The sequence below is a fragment of the Drosophila serrata genome, unplaced genomic scaffold, assembly GCF_035046125.1.
Source record: "Drosophila serrata isolate PLE 108 unplaced genomic scaffold, ASM3504612v1 contig_272, whole genome shotgun sequence".
NCBI classification, from domain to species: Eukaryota; Metazoa; Arthropoda; class Insecta; order Diptera; family Drosophilidae; genus Drosophila; species Drosophila serrata.
The window spans coordinates 11906157-11933921 of record NW_028257170.1 but is presented as its reverse complement, the minus strand read 5'-3'; the positions used below and the strand labels follow the sequence as shown (position 1 = coordinate 11933921).

At 39.1% G+C, this 27765-nt stretch overlaps 3 protein-coding genes across 9 annotated transcripts; all 3 read left to right on the top strand.

The window, feature by feature from the left end:
• Positions 1-119: 119 nt before the first annotated feature.
• Oat (Ornithine aminotransferase precursor) lies at positions 120-3227 on the top strand. The gene is made up of 3 exons (XM_020960360.2): positions 120-694; positions 1972-2786; positions 2844-3227. The coding sequence occupies exons 1-3, from the start codon at positions 375-377 to the stop codon at positions 3002-3004; spliced, it is 1296 nt and encodes a 431-aa protein (XP_020816019.2). The 5' UTR covers positions 120-374; the 3' UTR covers positions 3005-3227.
• Positions 3228-8685: 5458 nt separating this feature from the next.
• On the top strand, positions 8686-17930 carry Rnf146 (Ring finger protein 146). Of its 6 annotated transcripts, none has more exons than XR_015272058.1 (5): positions 8686-9405; positions 9466-9602; positions 10128-10281; positions 10367-11549; positions 12944-13698. XR_015272058.1 is itself a non-coding variant. In XM_086834516.1 (5 exons), exons 1-5 carry the CDS (start codon positions 9105-9107, stop codon positions 17844-17846), a joined length of 1053 nt encoding a protein of 350 aa, XP_086690642.1. In that variant the 5' UTR covers positions 8687-9104; the 3' UTR covers positions 17847-17930. The 6 variants fall into 6 exon arrangements, 5 of the variants coding, with proteins under 5 accessions (XP_020816241.2, XP_086690642.1, XP_086690641.1 ...); XM_086834516.1 differs by lacking the exon at positions 12944-13698 and adding an exon at positions 17833-17930 and having other exon boundaries at positions 8687-9405; positions 11103-11549; XM_086834515.1 differs by having other exon boundaries at positions 8688-9405; positions 11103-11549.
• On the top strand, positions 17833-27480 carry wnd (Mitogen-activated protein kinase kinase kinase 13 wallenda). Of its 2 annotated transcripts, none has more exons than XM_020960614.2 (7): positions 17833-18092; positions 23233-23721; positions 23849-24040; positions 24107-24760; positions 24828-24981; positions 25040-25956; positions 26016-27480. In XM_020960614.2, the coding sequence occupies exons 1-7, from the start codon at positions 17926-17928 to the stop codon at positions 26425-26427; spliced, it is 2985 nt and encodes a 994-aa protein (XP_020816273.2). In that variant the 5' UTR covers positions 17833-17925; the 3' UTR covers positions 26428-27480. The 2 variants fall into 2 exon arrangements, with proteins under 2 accessions (XP_020816273.2, XP_086690639.1); XM_086834513.1 differs by lacking the exon at positions 17833-18092 and adding an exon at positions 18142-19737.
• Positions 27481-27765: the final 285 nt, after the last annotated feature.

The following is a 27765-nucleotide window of genomic DNA, read 5'->3' as shown; positions in this document are numbered from 1 at the left end:
TTTCTGCACAAAAAGCTTCGCCAAGCCCTATCACTTGAGCAGTGGAAAGTTTTTAGCTGATTACAAGCATAAATATGTATCATAAGCTGCCATTACTCAAATTCGCCAAGTATCATATGAAAACTTATAAATAATTGCATGTAAGTACGGGTTGTTCTCATGTAATGCGATAAGGCAACAGAGAGTACACAAACAGAATACGTATAGTAAGAGAGCCGGAAAGAGAGAGCAAGCTCCATGGGGGTACGCGGCTCTCCATAGCTAACGCCCCCCGATCCAGGGTATAAAAAGCTGCCGCCCCCGGCCAGCGGACTTTCAGTGAGCATCGATCCACAAGTGGAAGTGTCAGAATCCGAGGGATCTTAAGTAATACCATGTTCTCGAAGCTATCAACCCGCGGCATCGCCACCCGCCTGAGCTGCTTGGCCCAGAAGGCAGCTGCCCAGGAATCAACCGCATCCGCCGGACCCCTCTCGGAGGCCGTCTACGCCCGTGAAAACAAGTACGGCGCCCACAACTACCACCCCCTGCCAGTGGCCCTGACCAAGGGCGAGGGCGCCTTCGTCTGGGACGTCGAGGGTAAACGCTACTTCGACTACTTGAGTGCCTATTCGGCTGTTAACCAGGGACACTGCCATCCGAAAATCGTCAAGGCCCTAACCGAGCAGGCCTCCAAGTTGGCCTTGACATCCCGGTAAGTGAAACAGAAACAATCAAAATTTGTTTAGAGAACCAAGACGTGCCCCCTCGAGAGCTTATCTCTTAGCACCAAGAAGCTTTATCAGACTGATATATATTAATATTTTTTGGGGTGGACTTATGGTTCTTCATGGAACCAAGGTAGTTTTGTATAGAAAAAAAAAATTTAAATATTTTAGAAATGGAATATTTGTGATATTTACAGTACTTTGATTTAATTCTAATTAAAACAAGCAATTGATTGTTCCTATCTTTACATAAATAAACTTGTCTAATTTTAGAGTCTAAAAGTCCATGCTAATCTTTATAGTTGTGTTGTTTTGGAAACTTTTTGTTTACTCAAGCTCAAGTGCTGACACAGTGTTTCCTATATTCTCCTTCTGTTGTCAACTGAAAAATTAAACTCAATAATTGTTGGTCCTAAAGCTAATTAAGTATTTGATAGCGAATGTCGAGGGTGTTTCTTTTTTATTGTGTCTGGATTTGATTAAGTACATGAAAACTACATTTCTGGAGGCATTTAAAATCTACATTTAAACTAAATTTCCAGACTAATAAAAACCTTTAGAAATCAAGTAAATAGATTTCAAAAATGTCATGTGATTGACAAATTTCCTAGCCTCTATAATTGGAAAAAATATGCTTTTGTTTACTACCCAAGCTGCTTTATTTTTAACAAATATATATATGTATGTATATTCCGTGGACGGCGATAACCCCCCACGGATTATTCTGAAATCTTATCAGCCCCAAGTACATACACAAACATATATAGAAATTCTCACTTGTCTGTCAGAATTAAATTTATTGAATTATTCTATTGCACTCGAGCTCTCAACGGAGGTGACATTCTCTTTGCCGGTTTTATTTGGTTTCCCTTGGGTTGCCAGGTCCAGATTGTGAGGTTGAATGGGGTTATAAAGTCACTTAAGTTTGTTGATAATCGGAGATCGATAGCTTGTTATTGTTCGTTGCGAATTCTTTATATAGAACCCTGTATGATAACCCAAATAAGCCCAAGTTATAAACAGGAAAGAGTTATATGTATGAATATTTTTGGAAATAATTATAGATAGTATTCTGTTGGGTTAGGACGATGTCTGTTATAATGTGGGAATATATTAAATTAAGTTCTTTCTTCTTTTTATCTTTTATTGTATTGAAACTTACCACTAACTATGGAGTTAAACAACGATAAATGTCTTGTTTTCTTGTTTATACTTGTGTATTTATTTAAGATAATCTTAAAATATAATACATTAATCTTTTCAGTGCCTTCTATTCGGATGTCCTTGGAGAATACGAGGAGTATGTCACGAAGCTCTTTGGATACGACAAGGTCCTGCCCATGAACACCGGTGTCGAGGGTGGAGAAACTGCCTGTAAATTGGCCCGCAAATGGGGATATCTGCAAAAGGGCATTCCCAAGAACCAGGCCAAGATCATCTTCGCCCGGAACAACTTCTGGGGCCGCACTCTGTCCGCCGTTTCCGCCTCTAATGACCCCAGCAGCTATGAAGGATTTGGACCCTTCATGCCAGGCTTCGAACTGATTGATTACGATAATGTTACTGCGCTGGAGGAGGCGCTCAAGGATCCCAATGTGTGCGCCTTTATGGTGGAACCCATTCAGGGTGAGGCCGGTGTGGTGGTGCCCAGCGATGGCTATCTGAAGAAAGTCCGGGAGCTGTGCTCCAAGCACAATGTTCTCTGGATTGCCGATGAGGTGCAGACGGGATTGGCAAGAACAGGAAAAATGCTGGCGGTAAATTACGAAGAGGTCCAACCAGATATTCTGATCCTGGGCAAAGCCTTGTCCGGAGGCATGTATCCCGTGTCTGCGGTCCTCTGCAATGACCAAGTTATGCTCTGCATTAAGCCCGGCGAGCACGGATCAACCTATGGTGGCAATCCCTTGGGCTGCCGGGTGGCCATGGCCGCTCTGGAGGTGCTACAGGAGGAGAAACTGGCGGAGAATGCCTATAAAATGGGTGCGTTGCTGCGCAAGGAGCTGTCAGGTCTTCCCAAGGAAGTGGTTTCCGTAGTTCGCGGAAAAGGACTTCTCAACGCCATTGTCATTAATCAGAGTAAGTACTTACAGAGTCCGAATAATGTGCCTTGCTGATCCTTGAACTTCTTTCCAGAATACGATGCCTGGCAGGTGTGCCTGAAGCTCAAGGAGAACGGTCTCCTGGCGAAGCCAACCCACGGGGACATCATCCGATTCGCCCCACCTCTGGTCATCACTGAAAGCCAAATGCGAGAGAGCATTGACATTATTAAGGGGACCATTCTGTCCATGTAGATCTTCGGACAAGAGCTCATGTTGTGGCTCAATATTTTAAAGCTAATTTTTTCGGTTAAGTTTCTTTTGGGAAGTCTGAAATAACATACATTGTTATAATGCCTGTATAACAAGGCCTAGAAATGTACAAAATAAAAACGAAATCATATTCTATTATCAATTATTAATGAGTTTACTCAAATGAATAAATAAACATATACCTTATTGGGCTTGTTATAAAAGATATGTATGAAATATCATATTTTTGGGTTCCATTTGATTGATGTTCTCATTATATAAATCATTGTCTTAGCGAGGACTATGACTGAATCCGAAAGAACACTCTTGACATCTTTAACAAGTATATATGTTCTATAGAAATAACCAAGGATTGAGTCCGTTTAAAGCTTCTACAATTATACTACAGCGAAATTGGTACCAACAAAACATCATAGCATACTTTGGGAGACATTTTAGGGTTTTTTAAAACTTTCGAGATTTATGGTATGAAAAATTACCTCAGACCTTAAAGTGTTACATGTTTACAATTATTGTCGAGTCTGATTACCCCCACTTTCCATATCGACAACTGGCACTTTCCAGCTATACCACGCCCAATATCCGCTTATAAAAGTCAGATGTAATCTAAACCATTTCAATTTGCCCGACTGTCTGCTGCCTGCAGGCGCCTTGGGCAGACATTCAGGAGTCAAGCTCAGGACGAGCAGGTTCCGCCCACTCCCACACCTGTCAAGGATGTCACAGTTAACACCCGGAGACGCTGCGTCCCCAGTCCTTGTGCTTCTCCACAGACTTGGCCTGTCGCCTGGCATATTGATTTTAAAGATTAAAATCAGCTCCAGGAACAACAGGTGACAAGGCAAATGATGCGCATAAGTAGGCTAAGTATCCCATGGGGTAAGAAAATAAATAAAGAAACAGGGGTTGGATGGCCAATAACAGCAATTCGATTTGTATTTGATTTTTATTTGTATCGCTTACATCAGGTGTCGAATTTGTTTGTCGGAAAATGGCGAGTGGGAGAATCTCTTTACCAGCTAATTAAAAGTTTGCGCATTAAGAAAAACGAATAAGACATAAACGCTTATCTTTAAAGCCATAAAAAGTAAGCAACTCTCACAGCAGGACCCTCGTCTCCAACCCCTTGTCCTTGGGTCAAGTGTTAACGCTTAAAACTAAATCTTATGCGTCTGGCCTTTTGTCCGAACCCAATTTGAATGTGAAAAGAATGGGGGAAAATGCTGAAACTGTGGCTTCTTTTTTTTGTATTTTTTCGGGGTGTCAAAAGCCACACGACACTGGACCTTCCACGAGCTTCTCCTTTGTAGTCTGCCCATAATCTTTGCCTTTTTATCGCCGCCCATCTGTTGAAGTCTTTATTAAAAAAAAAAGTAAACCGAGAGCGAAAGTAGCTGAAAAAACTGGAGTTTTTAGCCCATTTTTTGTTGGTTTTATTGCTCATGGAAAATGAGGGAAAGCAGAAACGGCACTCCTTAAGCATTTTATTAGCAAACTTCAAGTTGTCTCGTCTGCACATAATTAAATAAAGCGTTAACATTAAAAATCAAGATTTTCTCCTTTTTTTTCTTTTTTGAAGGTCCTACCTAAGATTCCACGGAAAATATGTTTCGGAGATCGGGACGGAAAAGGATACGCCTTGTGCTCTCCGCAAAGGACCTTTTCTCTCAGATAAGCATTACAATGTCGTTAATTCGTTTTCCTTTATGCCGCGGCTCGGAATTCCTTGGCCTAAAGTGCCGAGGCTGCGATAAGGGGCGAAAATGTTGCGACATTTTCCGCCTGGTAATTGTCCTTGGCAGGATGCGCGGTGTCCAAGTTTATTGCCTAACGACCGCGGCACGTTCCCTTCGTTTTTATATTTTAATTAAAAAGCTGCTCTGACACTGGCAGGGAGAATCGCGAAAATATGGTGGAAGAGCTGTCACTTTTCAGAAAGTAGTTCACTGATTGGACAGCGGCACATTTTTTCAAACTTTTGGCATCATTTACTTAATTCTTCGGACAGGATAGAGATTAAGGGCATCTTCTTAATATTAGTTGTCTTGTTAAAAAATACCATTATAGAATTACAAAGAAAATAATAAATAAGAATTAAATGTAAATAATATATACAAATGGATAAGAGGCCCTTAACCAAAATTTCAAAAACTGTCAAAAAATTATAAAATGAATATTTTACTTCCCAAATTAACATTGAGAAAACTTGTCTTGAAGGGGAAAGCATCACTTTTAGGATTATTCTTTAATTGATATTTAAATTTCGAATGTATTTTATTTATATAATATAAATTCGCTTTCCTATTGCCAATCGATAAATCCATAATCCCCATATATTAGTTCGCTTTGATGAAAACCATTTCTTTAACAGGAACTTCTTGCCAAATTCCGATCGTAAATTTATTAGAGCTTAGCCTGCACTGACACTGACACTCTCCCATATGTAATGCACACAATTTTCGTTTATTAAAGGGATTTGGCAACCAAAAAAAATAAACGATATAAAAGTATTTTGGGGGAGAGAAATACAAGCCCAGAAAATGATAAAATAAAGAGCAATAGGCAAGATGCAAAAGTAGCTTATTACTAGGAGGGTGCAAAGTGAGCAGACATGAAATTTCATTTTTTCTCCTTTTTATGGTAAAAAGCGTGGTGACGAAGTCCGGGGGATGGCAATAATTTTACGCTTATGACGACCATTGCGGCCCTCTTTTGTGTTAATAATCTTGAGGCATCCTTCCCTTACAAACTCTTGTTTTTTTTTTTGTTGCCCAGATAATTACATTAAGATTTGAGGTTTTTTTTTCATTTATTTTTTTTTATTCCGTTACGTTTTTATGACCTTCTTTTTGTGGCCACAAGGCAATGAAGCAATGAAGGGCCAATCACATTTTCAACTTGCTCTGTCCCCGCGATCGTTTGCCGCCAAATAAAAATTCAATTGTGCAGCGCATAGAACAATTATGACAAAAATCAAGTGCAAAAATGAGCACTCAGGACAAAGGGTTGAGTGCCGAGAGTTGAAGGACTTGCCTTGCATACTAAATAGTTCGAGGGTGCCCCGTTATAGCATACTCACGGGGTATATTGAACTTCAAGCACTTTGATTTTATATCCCGAAAATACTATATATATGTATGTACATATGTATTTAAGAAGATGTTGGCATGTATTTTTCTTAAAGTTTACTAAAGCTTAAAACAAATTTATGCTAAATATATATATTTTTTAAGAATATGTAAAGAGTTTGAAATTGAAATTCCTAAATAGAGTTGAGTTTTGCTTTGAATCAGATCCGGAATCAGGTCAAATGAATCTCTGCATCCTCATATATTGTTTGTAATTTTTGCTCAGTTTTCGTGTTTTTTTCCAAATTCATGAAACCGAAACATTTTTAAACTTCTTTGCTCTGAGAACTTGTTTATCAAATGCTTAATTTTCAATATATAGCTTTGTAAATACACAAGTCCTAATATACAAATAATAAAGCAATAATAAAGTTTACCTCGAACTAGAAAAATATCTTAGTCTTGTCCTACAAAGTAAAAAGGATATGAAATCAAACAAAATCATTTTCCTGTAACCCAGAGACTTGGTATTTGCTTGAACATTTTTAGACATCTCAGTTAATGAAATATTAATGGAAACTCAGTCAAGTTTCTTGTGTACATCGTTTCACATATCAGAAAACCAGGTAACTGATAGTCGAATTTTTGTGGAATCGCGCTTTCATTATCATTTTTTGGCTTTCGAAGTACACACAATTCCCAAAGGCAAATCACGTCGAATCAGTGGCATCCCGGGACAGGCAACACATTTTTAAAACGCCCAGAGGGACACGTGCATTAAACAGCCCGAAGGACGACGCCAGGACACCAGGACATCAGAGCAGAACGAGAGTAATTTACAAAACTCGTCGGCAGTTGACTTCGACGCGTTTGCCCATCGTGCAATTAGGCAATTGCCCTGCGTCTGTGTGGGTGTGTTATGTAATTGACAAAAAATGACATCCAATTGTGGAGCACAGAGAGGAGCGAACGCAAAAATAAACCAAAAATTGATTTTTGTGTAATGAGTCCGAAGGTCCTGTCCAGGCAACTGCAACCGACCGCGTGTGTGCTTTACTTTTTGTACATTTTATTTATTTTTCTTTTTTTGGCCTGTCGCATGCCGGCTGCATATTAAAAAGTGCGTGATGCTTTCGCTGACCGAAACGCTGGGCGCAGGGCTGTCAATTTTTATGAAGTTAAATTCTCGTCCGATTTTTCTGAGCAGCGCGGCGGCGGCTGGCGAAAAGGTGTTGCATGTAATGAAGCGCATAATTTTAATTGGTTTTTGTTGGATTTAATAAAGCGTTATTAATGTAGCAACGCCAAAAGGCTATGAACGGCATGCAGTAACAGTTTGAACCATATTTACAAAGTGTCCTTTTTGGGATTAAATTCATAAATACATATATATGTATAATATAAACCAAAACATGTAAGCCAAAATTGAAAAACTGTAAAAATTTATATATGTTAAGCATATTTATTCATATTTACATAGACTCTAAATGTTAATAAATTGGATGAAGACAATACATTTTTGTAATTTTATTATTATGAAATAAATATTAATTTTTTATTTTAATTATACAAAAGAATAAAAGTTACTTGCCCAACAAATGAGGAAAAAGGGAATAAAATCAATTTTAAGTAGATTATCCTCACTAACTTAAATTAAACGATTGGCTTGAGATTCAAATTGGTTTTACAAAAATGAATTAAAATTTGTTTTAAATTTAAATGAATGCTTCAGAATACTAATACTGCAGCGAATAGTAAATTTCAATTTTATTATGTGTTTTATTTGTTTATAAAATCATAAAGTTTTCATTTTATTGCTAGAAAGTGCTAAGAGTACATTAAAGTAAACTATTTTTATGGCCATATTCATACATATATCATGTATATATGTGTTGACTGAAATAATATGAGTAGATCTGTTAACTGATTTTAATTACCGATTGGGAATTCGAAGTCGTTTTTCTTCCACCATTCCTAATTTTAAAATATTGATTGCGATTCTGCCAATAAGTAAGCCTTTAGTTTTGACATACAATTATACTGAGTATAAATGGTTTGATCGCCAGGTTAAACTCTTGCCAAAAGGTTTAAAAAAAATATAGGCTCTACAATCAAATAAAATTTAAAGAATACATTGAAAATTATTAACAGTATTTAAATTTTAAATTAAGATTGCTTCTGATTTGTGCAATATAATAATATGATAATTATAATAGAAATAATAAAATATAATAGATAATAATTACACATTAACGGAACTCCACCGAGACACCGATTAAAACTTTAGCAATAATTACTACAACAATTTCATAAGATTAAAATAAACTCCCAACTTGGTATAATATAACAAAATTACATTTAAAAAGCGCGCCGATTGTTTATGCTATTAATATTCCTTTCCCTCCTCTTTTTTATACTTTATGTATTTTTTCCTGTAGCAAACACGGCCTCTCTTTTCTTCTAAAACGCCAGATTTCTTTGAAAAATAAGCTTACACAAAATAACGAAATAAAAATATAGCTGATAAATTTTCAACCTAATTAAAATAATAAGTAACTTTAAAAAATCTATCATAGACGAAAATGCGAACACAAAGACGAGAATTCTTCCCCATGTATCCGTAAACGTGTAAAATGTGATATTGACATGTAAGATGTAAAATTTTACGTAAAGGCAAGTTTAAAAAAAACAAATATAACAACATCGATATTTGGGCAAACTAAGCATCGATATGTCAAGGACCGACACCCAATAGCCAACGAGAAATTCGACCCCAAAAGTGAGAATTCGACTCCATGTATCTGTAAGCGTGTAGAATGGCTTTTCATTCGCGTAAGATGTAAAATGTTAAATAACAGCTCCTGACTTTAGAGTGACCAAAAAAGTTTTTAAAAATTATCCACAAATTGGGCAAAAAGAAAAACAAATTGAGAAAAAAGATATTGTTATTTTGATATAAAAAATAATTTAATTTCTAATCCACTGGTGCCTGACGTGCTCTTGCGAGTCGAAAAATGTCGCAGCAACGCGCCACAGAACATAATAACAACGATGTGATTGACGTGGACGACGACGACGAGGACGAGGACGTGCAATTTGTGGGAATCGTCCGCCCCATGACCACCATTGATCTCTGCCTGTCGCCTTCGACTTCCGCGGCGGCTGCAGCTGCCGCTGCAGGAGGAACTTTAGCAAGAGCTTCCGGAGGTGCTCCTCATCAAGATCCTTCATCTCCTGCTGTGACCACACCCCCAGGTGTTGTCTCAGCCCCTACAACGCCAGATGCAGCTGGCAAAAGCATCAACGTGGAAGCAGGTGAGAAGCCACTAACGAACCCCAAATGTTTGTACAAAATGATCGTTTTTTCCCCTGCAGCAACAACTACTTCTGGCGAGGATTCCTCATTACCATTAGCTGCTGCTGGTGCCCTGGAGTGCCCCATCTGCTTGCAAACCTGCATCCATCCAGCACGTCTCCCCTGTGGCCACATCTTTTGTTTCTTGTGTGTTAAGGTGCGTAGTTCCAACACCCGACAGCGGAAGCTTTTTTCAGCCTATTAGCAATGCGGACCGCATCGTCGAATTGGTGGAATTTGATTTTTTGAGCAGCACGTAGTCAAGTTCAAGGCTGTTCTCAACCCTTTGGTGACGACTCGCGCCTGACTGATTGATTAGCATGCCTGGCAAAGACCCAAACTCACTGGCATTATGAAGTTAGTTTGGCTTCCGGCTGGCAACTTGTCAACTGCTTTCCACTCCGGACACATTCAAACAGTTTAGACCAGAGACAAGTATTCGATTAGCACTAGAGTGCATTTTCCAGTTCCTAAACTAGTTTACTTAGCTTGAACGTGAGTAAATGCCAATTTGAGGCGATCATTTACACATTTAATAATCCACATGCAGTTAAGTGGGTTTTTGGGGTTTGCTATATAGATAATGAAAACAATTATCAACTGCATCGATTTTATTCCCAACTATATAATACTCATGTGAATGAATTTGTTTTAAAAATACGTATTTCCGACCAATTGACAGGGTGTTGCCTATAAGAATCGACGCTGTGCAATGTGCCGCCGCGAGATCCCCGCCGAATTCCTGGACCATCCACAACTGGTTAATGGCATCGAGGACATCTGCACCACGCGAGCTACGGAAGACGGATACCAATGGTACTATGAGGGTAGGAACGGTGAGTAGAATTACGCTTCTGGTGTCGGCCGCCCCTCATATCCCATAACCCCCACCGAAAACACACACGCACCATGCACATCTAGGTGGCTGGTGGGCCTACGATCCTCGGACCAACGAAGACATCGAGATCGCATATGCTGGTTATCTAAGGTACAAGACGGCCAAGCCACCGATCATCCCAGAGGATCACAATCCAGCGAATCCCATTCGTCCTCCTCCCGAGCCAACGGAGCCGGCTGTCACCGAACCAATGTCATCTATCCTAGGTGCAGCGCCTGGCAATGCTGCACCTTCTTCCTTTACCGAATCTTCTATAGAGCTAAACGCAGATGATTCCGAAGACGAAACAATTGAAATGGAGGATGAGGATCGTGATTCGATCTTTGGTGACGACGCCTTCGACTACGATGCCTCGGCTGAGGACGATTGGCAGAGCAGCGCCTCCGATGATCTATCCGAAATTGGACCGCATGCGGGCAGGTTGCATCAGCAGATCTGCGGGGAAATGTACGTTATTGACTTTCTGAAAATGAAGCAATATCCCCGCTCGAGCCCCGATAGGCGACGCAATATAATGCGATGCAAGAGCACCGATGCAGTCCCAGGCGTAACCAAAGGCGTCGCTGGGCTCAGCAAGCACCTAAGATACAAATAAGCTTGATTAAATCACCCACCCACCTACTCCTAATCCCCTCCACATTCCTATTCCCACAACTACATCCTAGGCAGAAAATCAAACTGTGATTCAGAGGTTGAAAGGCGAAGATCCCAAGTCCCATTCCAAACTTTGTTTGCTCTTGTAAATATGTATAACCGCAGGTTGGTGGCAATATGATGATCGTACTAGTCAGGACATCGAGGAGGCCTTCAAGAAGGGCGACAAGTCATGCACTATCCTGGTGGCCGGCTATGTCTACATAGTGGACTTGGAGCAGCTCGTACAGCAACGCCAAAACGAACCCACTCGTTGTCGCAGAGTTAAGCGGGATCTGGCCACCATACCTAAGAAGGGGGTGGCCGGTCTCCGCATCGAGGGCAATCAGGTGACCAGTGACACCGTCTTCAGTAGGACAACCAGCACAGCCTCTCCAGCCACCGTGGCAGCAGCTGCCTCTAGTTTTATATCGACGATTGCAGCAACGGATGCGGCCATTAGGATTGCTAGCGACATCATCGGATCCACGCTGGCACATGCGGATGAGCTCACTCGAGGATTAACGGCCAGCAACATTAGCGATGACCCCAGCAGCAGCAGCAGCAGCAGCGGTGAGCAAACCAATTCCACAAATCCGCAGATAGCAGGCCGCTCGCCTGCCTCCTCGCCGTCCTCAAGATCAATGCAGGACCTCATCACACAGGACTTGAGAAATACCCAACAGGTGATTGCCCACAATCAGCATACCATAGATCTCTTCGAGCAGGCCTTGAACGACTTCCAGGCATTAACTATGCGCAACTACGTGGACACTAGCGATGAGGAAGATGAAAACGGAGCTCAGGATCAGGAGCAGGAGCGAGAGCAGTTGGAGGCAGGCGAGCAGCCAAAGTCCACCGATAAACACCAGGGATACTAGATATTACATCCAATTGGCAGCTTAGCCCCTTAGCTTAAACCTGAAGAAAAGATCAATGTTCCTTTTAGCAGATTTCACTATACGGAAAAGGGAATGTTAACTAGAGCAATGCAGCGCGTACCTGAGAATACATATATCAACTAACATAAAGAGCGTTGAACAGGAACAGAGTAGAGAGAGGGAGAATGTCCAAACAGGGTAAATCAACCGCACATATTCCTTAATATTAAAAAGAAATGGGAAGGCATAGTAATAGTTTCAACGCCGGTTGAAAATTCATCTTCTTATTTAAGGACTTTGTTTTAGCCCATCAAAATCTAAGAAGTGTAGTACATGAAACCAAGTCACCAAAACACTTCATGTAATTGCTATTATCCCATAGATTCTGATATTTGTTGTATACAAAATTATTTTAGCTAAAACTGCACACATTTTTCCTACCCTTCCAATAATTATAATTATAAATAATTAAAAGGACATTGCAGTATACTCAGGCATGAGCTATAAACGGGATATCAAAGTTATCCACCATTTTCCCTCGTTTAAATATTCGGTTCCTCGAAAGACCCGCCTCGTTGCTAGCTGACAGGAGATAAAGAAGCAACCACCAGGAAAGCGTAGTGTGAAAACGACAATATACAAGTTTTGGGTTCCACTTGAAAGGGGTTGAAGTCTCCAATTGATTGATTTTCAGTGCGTTTCTTCAATGAGAATGCCTTTCCTTTTGTTACAGACTAATTGCATTTACAAAACTCGCACTTAAAACTTACAGAAAAACAAACACACTACACTTTTGTTTCGAATCTTCCACATTTTCGAAGCGCACTGTCTAAATTGGACAGTATCTGACCCAGTATTAATTATTAAGTCGCCTTTAAGTGCGTTAAGCAAACAAGTTCTGTGACAGTTGAATATATTGATATTTGTATTAAGTTAACATATAGAAGTATTAAAATAAATAAACGGGTAGTAGCAGTAGTAATGACCATTAATAGTGCTTATGTATATTATGTGCTCCGAAGGATATATGTACATGCAAACAAACGCCTAAATTAATAATCTCAATTTTGTGACTACTATTTATAGATTCGTTTTCGATATGTATCCCGCCATTACTCCTAACAGCGAAATGCGTATTCGTTGCTTCCCTAATATCTACGATATACCTAAAGCTCTTCTGAATCAACCCGACTCCCGACCTCGAAACAACCCCTCCCGGTAATATCAATGATTTTTAAAATACTTACCCCTCATCTAGTGACCCAACCATTGCAATGCTCATTCCTAAACGCATCCTCCTATCGCATTTCGCCCTTCTTTGATCTTGATAACGCTTCGCTATCGCACAACTGACAAAGAATGAAATGGCCTTAATATCATCATTAGCATCAAATAACTGGAACACAGATATCATTTCCCTGCATTGTGGTGGCAGGTCTAAGAAAACAATTAGTACTTATTGATCATTTAGCTTATCAACAATCAAAACCAAAATGTGCCAAGCTACATTATTTTAAAAAGCACTCGCTACCGGTTTTTGACAGCACCAAGAGCATATAATTAATATTAACAGCACGTAGCATCGTCTGTCTTTATTATACTTAAATTAAATTAAATTATTAAGCATTTACAACTTAGTTGATACAAAATGTTTAAGAAATAGATTTTTGCTGAATCTGATTAATGTCGATTGTAGTAGTTTAGGTCCAAAGACATGTCAAATGTGTTTAAGTCTGGTAATAAAAGCAATTCACGAGAAATGTGTGAATTATTATTTATGTAAACAGTTTTTATTGGAAAAATAAATACAATACAAGTTACATACAATTATATAACACTTATATGATCTTACATTTTGTTGTTCTCTTTATTTTTAAGTTGTGAAAATAATTATAAATCTTACATTTTAATAATAGGCTTCCAGCACAAGTTCGAAGTTATTCAGACTCTAAAAAGTAAAACTAGCAGACCCGACGCGATCTCGCCATGACCCTTAACTTTTCAGTTAACATTTTATATTCATATTTCAACTAATATGTTTCACATTGGAAATTAACAATGGGAGCGATCGATATAAGACTAGCAATATCAGCTAAAGTCCGTTGTTTTTAATATGTTTATATTAATGTTTTATGCATTTTTCCCAGTGATACTTTTCATTTGACCAAAATCAATACTAATCGTAAACTGCTAATGTGTGTATATAAACTCTGGCTTGCCGAGGCTATCTCGCTTTTTTATACTCCTGCAGGATATTATAATTTTTATTCAAAAGTTTGCAACGCAGTGAAAGTATAAAGTACATATATGTATGCTTGATCAGCATCAACAGCCAAGTCGAGCTAGCCATGAAATAATATAATATAATACTATATACAATATAACTTTTAAAGTTTTTAACATTTTTTCATAAACCTTAAATCGTTTGAGAGCACAAACAAATTTAACTTTTTTACAAATTTTCATCTATTTTAAGATATATTTATTTTTTATTATTTTAGAATTTTGGTTTTAATTTTATTAGAATCAAGAGATAATTTTATAAAGCGACAATAAAAACTATCATTAAATGTAAAGGAAAATGGCAAACTGTAACTGTAAAACTGGAAATATAATAAGTATAGGTGACTGTAATGAAATTAGCCATTACTCCTTTATTAAATATATATAATTTATATTATATTATTTATTAACGATCGAATTGCAATCTGCAAGGGTATACAAACTTCGGAGTGTCGAAGTTAGCTTCCTTTCTTATTTTCTTATAACATTTACCCAAAACGATCCTTAAATCTATACCACAAAAGAATATAAATACAATTGGTGTAAAAACAGCGATCCTCAAAGAATATGTATCTCGATCAGATCTTTTTATCTTTTCACCCTTAATAAAGATAAAGAACATGCTTGACTTGAAATGAAATCCTCATACCCCTCTTTGTGCCACTGATTGAAGGGAATGGAAATGGAACCTGCAACTTGGAGGGGGATCTGAGATCCTGGACCCTGACCGTCTGCAAATACCAATACCATGTTCTACCTGAAACCCGATGACTCATAGCGCAATGGACCAAAAGAAAATGCCTGAAAGGCACACATGCAGCATAACAATTTATTGGACAATGTGTTGGTCAAGTGATTATGTTGGGAGGGGGACTGAGATATTCCACCGAGAGAAAAATCTTAATTTTATCAGATATCCAAACATACAGTATTTAATAACAATTAAGAATAAGTGAATATAAAGGTTTATTATGTAACCCATAAATCTGTACATCATACCTGTAGTCTAAAATTGGAACTACATTTAATTTATTATTATTATCCGTGCGCAATGCAATGTTACTATAGTCTCGTGTCATAAATATTATCAAATGCGAAAGTTCTTAAGTTTAAAAGTCAATTAGGAAAGGGAAGAAATTTTACATTTTATTATTAACATATTTAAAATAATTGCTTTTTAAAAATGACGTTAATAGATTAGTACAACAATAATCCGAATTTTTGTTCAGTGTCTAAGAGACCAGCAATGCGATCGTGTCCCATATACATACTTGGTCTCCAAAAGAATTCCCTCTTCTTCCGAACTAGTGAGTCATCTTTGTTTACGTAGTAGAAAATATGCTACCTGCTGCATTATTTTCAGTTTCTACCTGTTGTACAAAGGTGTGGAGAAGGGGAATTGGTTATTTACCCAGAGTCAACCTTTTTTTAAGCTCTTCTCTTGTATAACAACACATTGATGACGGACGGACCCTACTCTTATCAGTATCAAATTGCATATTTTTCTTGGAACGCTTTAAATAGTACTCTTAACTTGGATTGCATCCCTATAAATTCGTAAATACACTCATATAATTTTATATCATTAATATTTTAGCACTCTTATCAGCTAAAAAATATCCAAATACAGTGATTAAGAGTAGATGCCTCGTATTTAAATGTGTCATATTTTAACTCGTCTTTAGGGAAAATAAATACATATTGTACATATGTATGTATGTATGTATCTTTGTCTAGATGCTTAACAAAGTTCAAAATTTACTTTCTTAGAAGATGTAAAGGATCATTATTGCACCCACAAGGGGCAGAATAATTTTGTATTTTTTAGCTACATAGCTTCTGTCAAAAGTTGTATCATTTATGAACCATAGAAATTTGGCTCTTAATAAAAGAGATGTGTACGAGAATGCTAATTTGGCACGAATTATATCATGTTTTTAAAGTAAATTTAACAATTAGGCTATTTCGCCAAAAAGAATGTCTTTATGATGCAATGAAAAAAGAATATGTTTTAGTTCAAAATATGATAAGAAACAAAAGTGATATTTGAGGAGTACCAACTTTTAACGATTTTCTTTCATAGCGACACCTTAGGTTATTTTTTCTTGTTAAGATTTGAAAAAAATTGTTGTTAGTCTCCTATTGTCGCCTGTTGTCGGAAAAAGTAATGTTTCAAATGTAATTAAAAAACCATTTATATCAAACAATTTTCCTTTAAAATCCATACAGCTCGAGAATTAGAAAAGAATTTTGGCAGACTACAGCGACTCATAGTAAAAGGACTTTTACTACTCCTGTCGTTTGCCAAAGCCTCGAAGCTTAATTGCCAATATTGTTAGCACCGTAAATTTAATTTTAAGTCATTCTGTTTATTTTCCAGAGTTTTTCGGCAACAGCTCTCACGCAGCTGCCAAAAAGCTTGGGGCCACAGAACATGATCATGCACGTTTTGGAGCCAAGCTTTTCTGCTAAGCCCGCTTCAGTTTGAAAAACAATAACAAATACATAAATAAAGAAAACCAGTGGATAACAACGACAACACAGGCGACAGCAGAACGAGCGGAATGCCTTGCAAGTGCTTGGTGGGTAGTTTGGTTGGCCATGGATGGCTCTCTCTCTCCCGTGAGCTCTCGTTCTCCCGCACACATGCGCAATGCAACCTGCGCTCCAAACTGGTTTTGGGGGAGGAAATCCGTCAGAGACCGCTTGAGAGCGGATTTGGTTTCGGCCCAAAGCCAGCAGCCAGTTTTTTGTTGTATTTTTCAGTTGATTTGTATCTACCTTTGGTGCGGACGGTTGGTCGGAATAAACGCGTTTTCGTAAACCAGTCTTTAATTGTTTCATTTCAAGTTAAAATCAATTAAAAGTCCAGCACCAGTAAGCAAATCAATGTAAGAAATAGTGCATGCAATGCAATTCGCAATGGAAAATGGCTGGAAAAGTGTGCGATATCTGTGAAAAATGTGCAAATACAAGATATTCGTTTATTGATTTTCTTGGCCAAAAGAGCAAGAGGGAACAAAAAGCACAAGAAAAATAAGAGGAAGAAACAGCAACAGCACAAAGCTGCGCTGTACGGCTTCCAAGGTGTGAGTGAGATACCACGAGCGAATGCGTGAACGAGATGGAAATAGAGAAAAGTGAATTGTGTGTGTGTGTCTGTTTGGCGAAGTTTCAGTGTTGTTTTTTTTTCATGTTCTAGCTTTGGCCAAGTTAACCGAAGAGAAAAAGAGTAGAAGTAGAACCACCAACAACAAAATACATGTACATACATACATATATATAAATGTATGTACCTCAATGTGCGCTTGTGTGCTTGGTAGCTCTTTGTGCAATTTACCTTTTAAAGGCATCGTAAAAATAGTTTGAAAGTGAAAAAAACACATGAAATGCGAAATGCAAAACCAATAATTGTAAAGTGTAATTTTTCCTCTTCGTCGCAAGCTCTCTTTGACTTTGTGAGCGCTCATGGCTTTTGCGTGGGCGCCATAAGATTTTCTTTCATCTCGTTCGCTCTTTCGCACGCATATCCTGTGCTTTTCGCCGTTTGACGTCGTCGCTTTTGTATTGATTTTCGCCATTCATTGATAAAGGATTTCCATTCTACGCGTGTGCGCGTTCTTGTGCAAGTGAAAGGAAGTTCCATGACCACCAAATGATTGATTTCACGCGTTATCTTTACGTACCTACAGAAACATCGTCGTAAATAAAACCACTCCAACTACTTGACCAGCATGTCGTAAGATTGAATTAAGGAAACCAGACTCGAAACCCAATCCTGGACAATGCAGCCGTTTGGCGACAGTCTGAGCAAGAGTCGCGATGATCTGGTCAATGGTGCCACCGCCGCATCCCGGAAGCAGCAACAACAACAGAATCTGTATGGCCGAAGGCGACACCACGGCAGCAGTCCCAACTTGTCGCTGGATCAGACGGATAACCTAAGGAGAAGGTGAGTGGCTATCTAACATCGGGACTGTTTAGGTTTTAAGACTCACATCCTATAAAAGGCTGATTAATATTTAGTAAATTGACACCTGTTTAGCCAGGGAAGTCGACCTTCATTGCACTGTTCTAGAAAGTATTCATCAGGTTGCACGATCAGTACCCATAAAAATCTATAATTGATTTAACTCAATGACAAGTAAACCTGAAAACCTGATAGGCACGGGAGTGAATTTGGAAATTTTGGGAGCATCAACATCAGATAGTTTCCGTTTAATGAATCTAAATAGAAATCGGTGCAAAAAACCCCCTAGCAAATTATAAATAAAGCAAAATAAACACGTGCAAAGCTAAAAGCTTGTGGTGAAATGATAAAAGTACAGTGGTTACTGGCTAAAGAAAAATATCTTTCTTTGGGACAGAAAATATAAGAAAGTGGGAAATCAAGTTTTAATCTTTGCCTTTACTAAAACTATTTCCAATGATCTTCCAAGGAGGAAAATTAATTAAACGCAGTTTAAACTTCGACATTTCTTACATCCATGAAACCCTGACACTTTTGTAAATTTCCATTGAACAGTCGAATTATTTTTATTTATTTTATTATTGTAGAACAATATTTGGAAAATATTTGTTATTCCTTTCCGTTCCAAGTGATATCTACTGTAATTGGGAGCGGGGAAATAAATCTGCGGGTCCCAACTAAAAAACTTCCTACTTCCTCCCATTCGCACACACACACCCGTTCCCATCATACAAACACACCTGGCTGTATCTGTGTGTCTTGATCATGTGGCTCCAGTGATTAAAACTGGTTTTGAGTGTGACCAGAGGCCACCCTGGCTTAGAGAGGGCCCACTTGGTTGGCGAATCAGTGCAGGCACTTGCCAATGCGGCCACTTTGCCAGCCACAAAGCCATGTGATAAGAGAAGATGAGAGCGGGAGAGAGTGCAACATCTGAAAGCTGTGCTGATAATGCGAAGCTTTACCGCTATGCTCCGGCGCTCCCGCTCGCAATTTAGTTGGCGAAAATCAATCGTATCTGACGGATCGCTCTTTTGCGCTGGAAATACGTGAACCTGATTGTCGCGCTTGTGTGTGTGTGTGTGCCGAAAACAACAATAATAACACGGCTTATCGCCAAATCAGTGTACAAATGTGTGCGAAATACATACAAACGTGAAATTATTACATTTATTTTTCCACAAACACACACTTTTGAGAGCCGCCAACGAAAGTGTTATGCGTTTCGTCTTGGTCTTCTCCTGTAATTAAAGCAGAAGTAACAACAAAAACTCTACCAAGTTACCTTGACGTCATTTGTTGTTATTGTTATTGTACACATCGGACGACAAAAAGCGCTCGCTGTTGTTGCTGTTGGTAACTGCTGGTGCTTGGCACGAACTTTTAATCAAAAGTGGTCACGCGTTGTTGTTGGCTCTGTGCGTAAACAAAAAAAAAAAAAAGAAGTGCTGGCGTAAAAATTTGCATTAATGCAGTCGCGTCGCATGAATGAATGAAAATTCTTAGTGCGCGACAACTAATTACGGAAACAAACACTTGAGTAAAGAAGAGTCATGGTCTACACTATACCGTTTTTTGGCCACAATCAGCATGAGCCACCGGACAAGATCATCACCAAAGAAAAGAGGTAAAATGACCCACAATATGTATCTCAAAATGCACTGAGTCACAGAGAATCTCAGAGATTCACCGTTATGCGTTGCAGCCACCAAGCTGACCTAGGCAAAACAAAATAAAATCGCTAAAGCCAACGAACAGCAAAAGAATTAAGAGAAGACGCCACCAAATTTCCGCGTTCTATGAACTACACACGTCAAAAGGTCAAAACGTGCTTGGCCGTCAGCTTTAAAATTAATACTTGGCGACCGAATTTAATGTTTTTTTTTTCACAAATTCATAAATAAGCGAAAGGTTTTTGACATTTGCTCGTGCCGCTAACCGCACAAAAGCGGGACAGCTATACTGGCGATTGTTCGCCAAATCTGCGGAGAACGATAGACGGATGCATATGTATGTAGGTGTGTGTCTCTGTAACAGGTTGATTAGAGAACTTGTTGTTTTACGTACCGTAACACGATAATTATAAATAAAAATACAAACATTTTTTTGTTAATACATACTAAGGGTATTAAGTGGCGTCCTCTTTCAAACATAACTGAAAGAGCCGCTAGCCAAATCCATACGTGTTCATCCAGACTATATTCGATCAAGTCGACTTTTCGATACTTCTTATTCTTCCCTTATTAACTTTCATAAAATATTCACCGTTTTAGGTCGATTTAAGATTTTATCTGACAAAGGGAGATAAATTTTATACCAAACTAGCTAGGTAGAAGGAGTAAACAGAACTTTCTTAAAAACTTATTTGATCGAACAATATTCAAAACGATGGTTGAAATATTTTTATACAAGGTTTCCATAGATACCGAGAATGTTGTAACCAACTAATTTGAAAGGCGTCTTTGCATTGATAAAAAAACACAAGATTATTTAATAGACCAGTAATATTTCCAAATATATTCTCCAATTATGATTCTTAAGTAAATAGTAAGAATTTACAAAATATTTTTCCTCTTTTTGTAAAACAAATAACATCGCTCCAACTTATTCTTCAATTAATTTTCAACCACTTTATTTTATTTATGTTGTCGTTTATAATTTGTATTAGACAATATTTGTGTGTAATAGGCAGAAGGGGGCATATCCGGAGGCATTATCAGCATCTCCAGCCGTATTGATTTAGCCATAACCATGCGTTAATAAAAAATATCTCAGAGACTACAAAAGCTAGAGAAACAAGCCAGTTTTTAACAAGGACGAGTTAAAGTTAAACCTTTTTTATTATTAAGGTTTATTTTAAGTTATAGAACTTATTTGAGCCAATCATTTCAAGTCTTGTGAAATTGTACCAAGTTTAAATACTTTAAAAATAAATGAAACTTTGCAATACAATATTTTCTATAAATATATTTTGAGAATAGTATGTGTATCAAAAGCTATAATCATTTAAACTTAATTTCGCGACTGAATGTTGCTGCTTTAAAATAATTGGATGGACAAAATTTTAATGGAAACCTATAAGGTTCAAATTAGCTATCTATAGGTAAACCCCTTTCTCAATAATTGTTATTTGCTCTTAATGGCTATTTTATTTTGTAACATATTTTAAAGCCACGTTTCAGTTCTTGTTGTAGGGCAGAATTAGTAAAATTTCAAAACAAAACTTCATATTTAAGTCTTTGTGACTTATACTGACCAATAACATCTCTATATATACTTAGTGGGTTTGTACTTTCTTCCTGTTCTTTTACTTACATTTTCCAGTTTGCCCTAAGTCATAGTACCCTTGTACCTTATCGATAAGGGGTATGCTAACTTGAATTCTTTCATGACGTACTACGAACAATGGCTAACGTTCTACGAAGAACGGTAGATGGCGCGAAATCTGGGAGTGGGTGCGAGTGCGGGTGCGGGTGCGGGTGCGGGTTCGGATATACATACATATACGAATACATGTACATGTGTGTTGTACAACAGGTGATTTCGCCCATTAGACTTTCTACTGGAAATTTGTTGTTGTCACCGCCATTCTGGCAGTGATAAATGTTTTTTCACCTGCTGCAGCTTCTGGATCACCCCCACACCCTGCTCTGCCATTGTCCTGTGTTTGTTTATCTTATCGGACAAAAAGCAAACACGAATTCCAACAGGAAGGCCCTCCCGTGTGTGTGTGTAAAAAGCTGAAATTGAAGCGATCACTTCTTATATTTATTTGCACGGGCTTGTTTTTATCAAAGTTCGCGTTCTTTTCTGCTCGTTCACCCGAAAAATGATTATTATTATTATGGCGTGTGTAAACACACATAAATTGCGAAAAGGCACTTTGATTATAATGCAACAGATTTACGATTAGTAAACTCAGACTCTTCCGTCGCTTTCTAAATATACGTATATTTTTTTATTGACGATGCTCGGCCTTAAAGGGATTTCCATATCGCCACTATCGATTAGATTTGTTTTAGAACTATTTTAAAATGATGCGTAATACTTCTTATTTTTAACAGACTTTGTTAATTGATTGATAACCATAGGCAAACATTTTGCGTTGATACTTATGGCGCCCACCGATTTTTATAATTTGGCTGAAAGACTTTTATAAGTTGTAGCGCAAGGTTAAGGGGTTACGCCCCCCTGAATTTTCCTACAAAAAATGTCTGAAAGTAGATTTTTAATAAAAGATGTTTGGCATTAGAAGAAATGGAATTATTAGTCCCCCGAAATCACAAATCGATAACAATTAGTTAATTAGTGTTGTCAGTCAGGTAAAAAACATGCCAGGAATCTATATAACTTGCCTCAGTAACGCAATTAAAAGACTTTTACATTTTTGTTAAATTCAGATTATTTTCCAAGCTATATCAATTTTATGTTTTCGCTTCTATACCATATTTATTAAACCATTTTCTATAGTTCATCTTAGGACCATGTTGAAAAGCTATACATTTATAAACTTAAAAATAGTTAATCAAAAATCGAACAATATTTCAAATAAATCTAATTTACTTTCAGTGTGGCGTAACGCATTATTAGTTTTTGAGGGTTAGCTTACCATCATATCCTTATTTATGATCTGATAAATTTGAATTTTAGTATAAGAAAATTATCATTATTTAATTTTTTTTAAATTAATCCGGACCCATTATCATTATTTAAAAGATTTTTCATTATTTTTTAAAGGATTTTGTTACATATTTATTGTTGTAAACATTTTTTCCCCCTGTAAAAGTTTCTCGGATAGATAAAGTCTCTGTCAAAAAAATTGGTTAACCGGACATGAACACAGGATCTCTATGTGCGTTGTGTATGCTATAGGACTATTCTTTGCTTACTATCATTACGCTTCATTGTACTTATAATTCCATCAAATGGGTCTCCAGAGGTATTCTATAGAATTAAGAAAATTTCAGACAGGGGCCTGATTTTGAGAAAACATGTACACATACCGAAAATGAACTATAATCGTTTTAGACCATTTATAATGAACTTTCGAAAATACTTTTAAAAGACACTTTCAATTTATAGTTTTTGAAAGATTTAAAAAGATTTATTTACCTCTTTGCAGCATGGCTTGCCTGCAAGATGAATTTGGTCACCTAGGCCTCGCCGCCACAGACCTGCCATTTAAGTCACCCGATTTGGACTCTCCGCCTCGACTGCAGCACCACACCAACTATGCGGAGATCACGGACAGCAGTGCCGAGAACTCGTGCCAACAACGCTGGCCACCTCACACGGGAGGAGCGGCGGCGGCCTTTGGCCATCCGGATAAGCCGATCGGATGGATGTATGGATTGCTCGGATGCATGAAGCCCGTGCTCTCGTTCATTGGTAAGAGTGGAGTGATCGAGGTGAAGAGTCAACGGAGTGAAGACTGGGAGATTCCGTTCGAATCTATTACGGATCTGGAGTGGCTTGGCAGTGGAGCCCAGGGAGCAGTCTTTAGCGGTAAGCTAAAGAACGAGATTGTGGCCGTGAAGAAGGTGAAGGAGCTAAAGGAAACGGATATCAAACATCTGCGGAAGCTCGATCACGAGAATATAATCAAGTTTAAGTGAGTAATAATGTCATTAAGTAACAGTTAAAAAAAAAATTATATCATTTGATGATTATTATTTTATCGAAATCTATAAAAAGAATATTTCTCCGAATGAATGCACCTTAAAACTTGTTTTTTGCAGAGGGGTTTGCACACAATCGCCTGTGTTCTGCATCATCATGGAGTTTTGTCCCTATGGCCCGCTGCAAAATATACTCAAGGAGGAGCAAGTCATGTTACCGTCCCGTTTGGTCTCTTGGTCCAAGCAAATCGCTTTGGGCATGCAGTATCTGCATTCCCACAAGATTATACACAGGGATCTGAAAAGTCCCAAGTAAGTAGATAAACCCCAATTTGGGAAAAACTTATTTACCATTAAAATCTGCGAATCTTTTGCCAGCATACTGATTAGTACAAATGAGGTGGTGAAGATCAGCGACTTTGGAACGAGTCGGGAGTGGAACGAGATTAGCACCAAGATGAGTTTTGCGGGCACCGTCGCCTGGATGGCACCGGAAGTGATACGGAATGAGCCCTGCTCTGAAAAGGTTGACATCTGGTCCTATGGCGTGGTGCTCTGGGAAATGCTGACCTGTGAGATACCCTACAAGGATGTGGACTCATCGGCCATCATTTGGGGCGTCGGCAACAACTCCCTGAAGCTGCTGGTTCCAAGTACCTGTCCGGAGGGGTTTAAGTTGCTCGTCAAGTTGTGCTGGAAGAGCAAGCCCCGCAATCGTCCCTCGTTCCGGCAGATTCTCTCGCACTTGGACATCGCCGGGCCGGAACTGCTGCGCAAAACAGAAAAGCAATATTTTGAGACGCAAAAGTCGTGGAAGGAGGAGGTGCGCTCCCACCTGAAGGAGATCACACAGAATGGCACTAGTATTCACAAGTACGAGCAGGATTTGATCAAGCGACGCACGGCGGAATGGCGTCATGCCCAGGACATTCGGATGGTCTACGAGGAAAAGTTGCAAAAGACGAACCAGCTGTTCTTTGAGCTCAGCGAGTGTATGTCGCAATTGCAGGAGAAGGAGAAGGAAATTGCTGAGTAAGTTTTATGAAAACTGTGTTCGTTAAGCTTACTAATAATAAATATCAAAACAAAAAATTCTCAGACGTGAACGGAAGCTACCTGGCAGTGGATACAAACCTACGCGACGCTTAGGAAATACGCTCAGGAAGATGCAACACTATCGCCGACGACTTAATGGTCCCACTGCAGCCATCCAACAGCAGTCAACCACGCCAGATCCAGAGACAACGCCAGAGGTATGACGACGATTACAAATTTATGAGTTAACCCTTGAAATAATTATCCCGTTTGCAGTCCCCTGTGAAATGTGTGCTGTATGCCCAACTGGACAGCAATTGTCAGCCAAAATCATATTTGGAGAACTTAATACCGGGCCCTGGCCTTGGCGGAACAATGCCCAACAAAAACAAGAAGAATTTCCGTCATCGACGTAATGGTTCAGGGTCCTTTGGCGCTCCGCCCAAATACAGCCCGACGCGAGATCGTCGGTACCAGAGTGAGCCAGAAAATCGAAAGGTGCAGCTGGTGGAGCGGCAAACCCAAACGGACGCCATGGATGTCAGTGAAACGGATATTAGTCCCAGCGCAGAGGTTCCTCGTTCGCAGCCCATCGATGTTCCAGTCCCGAATCATCGCCAACTGCCACTGCAACTGCAAAGAGTACAGAAGATGGCACAGGCTCAGGCGAGAGCTCGAAATGGGTCCACGTCGTCCGCTGCAGGAGCAGCGTCAGGAGGAGGCAATCCCGCTAGTCCGTCGAACGGCAATTCACTGAGCACCAGCGAGTTGACCTACCAAGATGCCTGCTCAAGTCCCGATCAACTCATCGACGATGTCATGAATAGCAATGAGCGCTTGGACATAACCGACTGCTGCAGTGACAACGAAAATCTCGACCGCTTGGGCCGGAAAGTAATCGAGTTCATCAACGAAAACCGCCTGTCCATTCAGTCCAACACGAACTCAAACAGCAACACTGAGAACGGCAATGGGGGCAACTCGCCTCTGGATCTGAGGGAGACCGGCAACAGTCCGTGCTTGAGTCGGTGCAGCAGCACGCAAAGCAAGCGGCGAAGGCAGCTCCTGGGCGATAACCCGAACGGTAGTTCCATAAGTAATGCCAATGGGTCAGCATTGGCGCAGGAGCAGGACAGCTGGTCGGATGAGGAGGGCGAGACGACGGACTACAAATACGCCTTGAGAAGGCGAAGGTAACTAGCTGAATTAGAATGCAGTCAACGAAAATTGCTAATAATTTACCTTCTTTTAGCATTGGCCGCCTGCCCATTGCCCGTGGAATGAGGCCGAGACGCAGCTACAAGGCACCTCTGGCACAAAAAATTGCCATCCACAAGCGCAACGTGGTCATTGTCTCCGATGAGGAGAACACCTCCGAGTACAGTCACTCACCTTCCAGCCAACACTCGACGCTGGAGAGTAATACGGATATGGCATCGGCCATGAAGCAGACCCAAACCACATCCACGTCCACATCCACGAATAGCTGCAGCGAGCCAGAAGATGATGATTCGAGTGACTCCAGCGATGACGATGCGGAGGAGAATCGGACAACTAGGGTTGCGGCTGAGGGATGCCCAAAATTGCCAATGGGCGCGGTGCGCAGCAGCGATATTATTTCCATACCCACTTTCGAGGCTGATGGCGCCGTCAACATGGTCTAACCTAGAACGATATTTAGCCTAAGCGAGAACTCCTAAACTTACGTAACCCAAAACTATCTCCTATATACTCAACGAGAAATCGGCCCCAAATGTATGGTATTATCTATGTTCATGTCCAGACCTGCAACACATTTTCTCTAATTTATATGTATATGCTTGCAATCGGAAATGGTGGAGGTCGTGTCCAAACGTTGATCGTTACGGACGACCCCTTGGGTTAGGGGCAATCTTTATTTTAATGTCGTATCGTATCACATGCATTTCCTATTTTGCTGAATATAATTTCGCATTAGTCCTAATTATTTTTACAATTATTCTTGTCCTTAGAGAGCTGCCTTTGTAATATACTTATTTAAAAAATGCCCTAATTGTAGTACACATAAGCATAAGTTTATGTTTCGATCTTAAGAGCTTAAGAATCACCACCACAATACACATGAAAATAGGAAATCATAAAGCAAGCATTGCAACAGAAGGCCTCAGGCATAAATGTAAAAACGAATGAGTAGAACGAAAATAGTCAGGGATATTTTTTATATATAACAAAATTTGCTAAAAAACTTGAAGGAAAAAGCGCGCAGTGTACGATAATTTTATAGTCGCATTCAAAATAGATGCGATGTGCTGCTTCAGTCGAAAAAATTTACTTTCCATAAGCACAAAATTCAAAGCTTCAGTGCCTTAATGCAAACAACACAAAAAATAAGAAAAGGAAATACATTCGGATAGGAATTCAAGGATAATCTGACATGAAAACGTATAGCCATTAGCAGCAGCAAATAACTATTACATTGGCCAAACATCGCCCCTCTGGCATCCTCTGGAGTCGTTCATTAGCTGCAAGACGAATTACAAATCTAAATAATTCTATATACACTCAATATATACATATATTCTTTATATTTACACATTAGTTGGATGTTTAGCTTCGTAAGATGCGTCGCGCCGTCGGGTACGACATTTCTCTACATTATGTAAATGTACTCCATATTAAGTTTAAAATACGAACTAGCAATAATAATAAAATGAAAACGAATAAGAACACGCTATAAAGAAGTCGCTTTATGTTTAAGATGGAAAGGTTTCGAAGTTCCTTCTATAAGATTTTGCTTCCATTAAGTCTTGCATTTTGAAATACTTGGGAATATATTTCCGAGAGCTACACTAAGAAAAAAACTTGAGTTCCGTGTGAACATCCGATCTCTTCAACCACTCATTAATCTGTCTGTTTATATACATTACCTGCTTATTTCATATTAGTGATCATGCAGCTTCCGAAATTTTATAAAAGCAGAACAATAACCCATTTCCAGGCCCTTCTAGGTCAATCGGTATTCA

What these genes read in the sequence shown, in the direction of transcription:
- Oat (XM_020960360.2), top strand. Translation starts at nt 375, where the DNA reads ATGTTCTCGAAGCTATCAACCCGCGGCATCGCCACCCGCCTGAGCTGC. An exon ending in AAGTTGGCCTTGACATCCCG is followed by an intron (nt 695 to 1,971) that starts GTAAGTGAAACA and finishes TAATCTTTTCAG; the next exon opens with TGCCTTCTATTCGGATGTCC. An exon ending in CGCCATTGTCATTAATCAGA is followed by an intron (nt 2,787 to 2,843) that starts GTAAGTACTTAC and finishes ACTTCTTTCCAG; the next exon opens with AATACGATGCCTGGCAGGTG.
- Rnf146 (XM_020960581.2), top strand. Translation starts at nt 9,105, where the DNA reads ATGTCGCAGCAACGCGCCACAGAACATAATAACAACGATGTGATTGAC. An exon ending in AAGCATCAACGTGGAAGCAG is followed by an intron (nt 9,406 to 9,465) that starts GTGAGAAGCCAC and finishes TTTCCCCTGCAG; the next exon opens with CAACAACTACTTCTGGCGAG. An exon ending in TTTGTTTCTTGTGTGTTAAG is followed by an intron (nt 9,603 to 10,127) that starts GTGCGTAGTTCC and finishes ACCAATTGACAG; the next exon opens with GGTGTTGCCTATAAGAATCG.
- wnd (XM_020960614.2), top strand. Translation starts at nt 17,926, where the DNA reads ATGCAGCCGTTTGGCGACAGTCTGAGCAAGAGTCGCGATGATCTGGTC. An exon ending in AAGGAGAAGGAAATTGCTGA is followed by an intron (nt 24,761 to 24,827) that starts GTAAGTTTTATG and finishes AAAAATTCTCAG; the next exon opens with ACGTGAACGGAAGCTACCTG. An exon ending in ATCCAGAGACAACGCCAGAG is followed by an intron (nt 24,982 to 25,039) that starts GTATGACGACGA and finishes TCCCGTTTGCAG; the next exon opens with TCCCCTGTGAAATGTGTGCT.